Below are 5435 nucleotides of genomic sequence, written 5' to 3'. Positions count from 1 at the left end.
TGCAGGCCTAACAATATTTCATGGTTTCAAGCTTGATAATTTAGGACCCAGTATATTTTTCCTTTCTTTAATTACATGTTCTTGTGATTCCTTGAGCTTTGGGATTGGAAAAATATGATTACTTTCATGATGATGCTGTGCCTGAAAACTGTTGGTAAACATTGCAGAGGGTAATGAAGGAGAAAAATGCTCTTGCTGAGAGGTTAAAGAGTGCTGAAGCAGCACGGAGAAGATTTGATGAAGAGTTGAAAAGATTTGCCACAGAAAATGTGACTCGAGAGGAGATACGTCAATCGCTTGAGGATGAAGTTCGTCGGCTGACACAAACAGTTGGACAAACAGAAGGCGAGAAGCGTGAAAAGGAGGAACAAGTTGCTCGATGTGAGGCATATATTGATGGGATGGAATCCAAATTGCAGGCTTGCGAGGTCTTTGCTTTAACCCCACTTCTTTTTTCTGGCAACATCATTTGTTAGTGTCATGTTTTCTACTAAACTTTTTGACTCCTGCTAACTCCATTCTTTGAAATTAAATCGGTGATAGGTGTGAACACTTATCTTGTAAATTTCAAACCATTTCCTAAAATACATGCTCACGATAATGGCATCCCACAAGAACTGATCTGCTCACATTGGTTTTTGACTTGTTACTTCACTTCCTTTTTGGATATGTTAACTGTTGACCGCTGACCTAGGGCATGAACTACTTTTATCTACATTGTTTGACTTTGGCTTGAGCTCTTACTGACCAATAGATCCATTTGCATTGTTTGTAAGGCCTGAAAGTCCAATAGGATTATGTAGCACGATTGAATGTTGTTCAGTCTGAGCTACTATGGCGAAATGTTCACATAAATTTTCCTTTAATTCAGTGTTTGCATATGCGATGACATTCTTAAAAGATATTGTTCCTTGTTCAAGCTTGTGTGACTCTGACTTTTTACTAAAAGTTCCATGCATGTATTTGCTGCTGGAATCCAAATTGCATGGGATTGGATTACTCAATGATGATGCTGACATCATCCTCTTTTGTGCCAGCAATACATTCATCATCTTGAGGCTCAGTTTCAGGAAGAAATGGCACGGCATGCTCCTCTATATGGTGTTGGCTTGGATGCTTTATCAATGAAGGAGCTGGAAACATTATCACGCATTCACGAAGAAGGGCTGAGGCAGATACGTGCCATCCAACAACGTAAAGGAAGTCCAGCTGGCAGTCCTCTTGTAAGTCCTCACACTTTTCCTCACACACATGGGTTGTATCCTCCCACACCACTTCCGATGCCTGTTGGATTGCCTCCTTCTCTCATCCCAAATGGTGTTGGAATCCATAGCAACGGGCATGTGAATGGTGGGATTGGACCCTGGTTCAATCACTAGAACAAGCACTAGAATCCATGATGTTATGACAGTTTCATTGGTTGGACACTTGATATGGCAAAACAGACTTTTAAGGAGCTTTTATAACATACGACATGAAGGGATCATTTCCTTCCTTTTTTTTTTTTTTCTTTTTCCAGAGTTTTCTAGGCATTTTAACTGGTAGGACTTATGGAGAAAGTGTTCATGTAGCTATTGTTCAGAAATGATGAGAGGACTGTTGTGTATCTTGTCCTCTGTGGGCATTTGAAGCCAATAGCACCAACAGTTGTAAATGCCACAATCGAGTTTTTCTCCTCTTCAATTGATTAAAGGCACCGAAAGAATTTTGTTTAGTTATCTGTATCTCAGTTGCATTTCTTTTTAAAAGTTTCGTCCTCCAACTGTTGATTAACTGTTAGCATGTCACCATTTACTATAAGAGGTTGGGATAATACTGGTCCCCTTTAAAAAAAAAGAGGGGGGGGGGGGCGGGGGGGGTCGGGATAATATTGAACTAACCTAATAAAAATAGGTCAAGTTTGAGCACATTCCGAAGCTTTTAACCTAATATTTACGAGTGAACTCTCCATGTCGATCTGAACAAAGGCCATCTTCTGTATAATATTCATTCCAACACTAAAATCTTGGCTTCTAAATGTTTTTCTTTCTGACAAGAAGAGGAAAATCATTCTTTGATCAACACAGGAATGGGACAGTTGCAACGACAATACGTGATCCTGGTGTGGATAACTTCAGAATTTAAAACTCTGATCTGAAATCCAGTGAGCCAACTCTTTGAGACACTAGTCGAGTTCTCAAAAGGGCATTTCTAGTTGAGTAGAGTTGACTGATGATCCTGCTGATGTCCATTCTTTCTCCTGGAAATTCCGTGGAACACGAAATACCAATCTGCAAAACTGAAATAAGGCACTCCTCAATTTGGTGTAGAGAGAAATCAGTTGTTTTATCATAAACAAGTTTCGGATCAACAATCTCCATAACACGTTTTGGTATTGCCATTTTAGCAAAACTGTGGATAGTCAGCCCATTTATGAAAGCATCATCTGTGGGACTTTTTCCTGTAAACAACTCTAGCAAAAGGATTCCGTAGCTGTAGACATCCCCATAAGTAGATGACTCTCTTCCCATACCATATTCTGCATCATTCAGCCAAAACTGTATTAATGAATTCAACATAGAGAGGAAGAAATAACTAATAAGGTGCTCATATCTTGTGACTTGCTGTTACTTATTATAAGGAAATAGTACCTGGAGCAGCATATCCAATAGTACCCTTAATTCCCCCAGAACTGTTGTATTGGCTGCTAGACAATGACTGAGTAGCCTCTTGCATAAACTTGGCCAAGCCAAAGTCACTCACATGAGCTACAAATTCACCATCCAAAAGAATGTTGCTCGGTTTGATGTCACGGTGCACCAATGGAGTTCCACAGTTGTGATGAAGATAATCCAGTGCACTTGCCACATCAATTGCAATGTTCAATCTTTGTATCAGGGTTAAATGCTGCCTCTGTCCCTGTTCTAGTCCACCTATTTTTTCGTCCTGATGCAACCAATCTTCTAAACTTCCATTTTCCATAAGTGCATAGACAAGAGCCTTAAATTCATTCCCCTGGAAATCCAAACTGGAACACGAAGTTAGAATTTTGACCAGATTGCGGTGCCTAATTTTTCTCAACGCTTCACACTCAGCCAGAAAACTCTTACTAGATCCTTCTACCTGCAGTTTGAGTACTTTCACAGCAACTACAGTTTCATTTTGATTGAGGATTCCTCTGTACACAGAGCTGAACTTCCCGGAACCAATTAAGTTTGCTTCGGAGAAGCCATCAGTTGCATTGTACAGACTCTGGAAAGATATTGTTGGAAGGAAAAATATACCTGAACTTTCTGAAGGTTTGAGGTTTTTCTTGTGCTTCTGATAGCAAGCAACCACAAACAGCAGAACCAGTATGATCACCAAAGTCAAACTACATATTGAAATTATTAGATATAGGGAGTGAAATGTTCTTGATTTCTTTGATATTTTTCTCTTGGGGCAAACCGGGAGCTCCAAATCTGGAAAACCACCACAAAGCCTAGGATTGCCATTCACTGAAACTTGGCTCCTATTTCGGAAAACTCCTTCCGTTGGTACTTCACCCTCAAAATCATTGAAAGACAAGTTTAAGTTCCTTAAGAATGGCAACTTTTCCAAGAACTCAGGAATCTCACCAGTGAAGTCATTATGTGAAAGATTAAGAACTTCTAGGCTTTTCAAGGAACTTAAGGAAGGAGAAATATTTCCATAAAAAGAGTTATTCGCCAAGTAAAGCTCCCTTAAGCTTATTAAACTGCCAAAGTTGTCTGGAATAGCACCAGACAACTTGTTGTTTGAAAGATTCAGTAAAACTAGATGTTCTAGACTGCTCGCATCTGAAGGAAGTGACCCCACTAAAGAGTTGCTTGAGATGTCAAGGAATTCAGATAGAGAAGAAAGGGTAAACAATTCTATGGGTAAAGAACCACCAAGTTTATTATGTGAAATATCCACTGCCAACAAAGACTGGCATTTCCCAAGAGCAGAAGGGATTGTACCCTGCAAGTAGTTTGCTTGCAGGTACATTTCAGTAAGCATGGTTAGATTCCCAAAAGAAGATGGAATTTTCCCAGATAATATATTCTGCGGCAGGGACAATATTTTCAGCTTTTGAAGTTTTCCAATAGAATTAGGGATACTACCTGTTAGTTGGTTTGACCACAAATACAGTGTCTCCAAGTTCGTAATATCTCCAATCTCAGAGGGAATGTTACCATGCAGCAGATTCTTTCCAGCGGTGAACCGCCTTAGGTTTGAAAAATTGCCTATAAATTTGGGTAAAAGTCCTTCAAAATTATTTTCACTCAGATGCAGTAGCCGTAACTGGGTACAGTTAAGCAAGGATGACATGAAATTCAAACCACGTCCAATTTGATTCCTGTTGAGTGCGAGCCACTTAAGTTTCTGCAAACCTTTGAAAGACGGAACTTCTCCACTGAATCCATTTATATTTATAGCAAACAACAGAAGCTCCGTTGCATTTGATACTGAGGAAGGAATGTTTCCAGTCAGTTGATTTCTCGCTACGTTTAGCTTTTGCAGTCTTGGAAGAGCAACGAATATGTCAGATGGAAGGCTCCCATGAATTTGATTCTCTGGTATATCAATATATTTCAATGATGATAAGTTGAAAAATGATGGAGGAAAAGTGCCAGAGAGCCTATTCAGGCCAAGCTCAATATTCTCCAAATTCTTGAGATGACCAAGAGTATCAGGGATATTCCCTACAAACTGATTTCCTCCTACAGAAATTGATACAAGGGATGTAATATTTCCAAGGTAAGGTGGTAACTCTCCTGTCAAGTTGTTCAGGTAGAGGAAAAAAAGCTGAAGATTAGACAGTGACTGGAATTCCATTGGAATTGAGCCCACCAGATGGTTACCCCCCACTCCTAGCTTTATCAGTTTCGAGCACCTTGATATGTTTCTGGGAATTTCACCAGAAAATGAGTTGTTTTCAAGGCTTAATATTGTCAGCCTTGATAACTTGCCTATCTCTGAGGGGATTTCACCTGTTAAACCATTGTTATAGAGTTGGAGCTCTCTAAGAAAACTGAGATTACCTATTGAGGGTGCCAATGTGCCGACCAGCATGCTGGAATGCAAGTCGAGCTTGACTACTCTCTGGTGCCTGAGGCTGCAAGTTATGCCAATCCAACTGCAAAAATGTGTTGAGTCGTTCCAAGATTCGGTCACATGCAGTGGATCCGTGATTAGACCAGCCTTGAATGTGACCAAAGCCATTCTATCAGTCATATTTCCAGTGATGGTGGGTATGGAGGAGGATTTATACAAGGGCATACAACAAGAGAGGAATATCAAGGCAAGAGAAGCTGAAGGCAAAAAGATGGAATTCATTTTTGCTGAATAAGAGCGATGCTGTGTTGTCTGAAAACTGTTTCTTGAATCAAGTGGAGCTATTTGAACTTATCTCGACTTGAAGAACGGTTTTCGTTTAGAAGAATTTGAAGGTG

General features: G+C 40.0%; 2 protein-coding genes across 2 annotated transcripts in view; one reads left to right on the top strand and one right to left on the bottom strand.

The window, feature by feature from the left end:
* Positions 1-1379, top strand: part of LOC105174623 — a 9987-nt gene extending 8608 nt beyond the window's left edge. Inside the window, exons 9-10 of the mRNA XM_011097160.2 lie at positions 168-428; positions 1038-1379. Coding sequence (XP_011095462.1) covers positions 168-428; positions 1038-1379 — 603 coding nt within the window. The remainder of the gene's footprint in view (positions 1-167; positions 429-1037) is intronic.
* Positions 1865-5423, bottom strand: LOC105173768 (probable LRR receptor-like serine/threonine-protein kinase At3g47570). Its single transcript, XM_011096018.2, has 2 exons — positions 2631-5423; positions 1865-2518 (listed from the first exon to the last, which is right to left on the bottom strand). The coding sequence occupies exons 1-2, from the start codon at positions 5317-5319 to the stop codon at positions 2121-2123; spliced, it is 3087 nt and encodes a 1028-aa protein (XP_011094320.2). The 5' UTR covers positions 5320-5423; the 3' UTR covers positions 1865-2120.

The sequence above is a fragment of the Sesamum indicum genome, linkage group LG1, assembly GCF_000512975.1.
Source record: "Sesamum indicum cultivar Zhongzhi No. 13 linkage group LG1, S_indicum_v1.0, whole genome shotgun sequence".
Classification (NCBI taxonomy): domain Eukaryota; kingdom Viridiplantae; phylum Streptophyta; class Magnoliopsida; order Lamiales; family Pedaliaceae; genus Sesamum; species Sesamum indicum.
The sequence above is the reverse complement of the archived record's forward strand: the minus strand, read 5'-3'. Positions and strand labels throughout refer to the sequence as shown.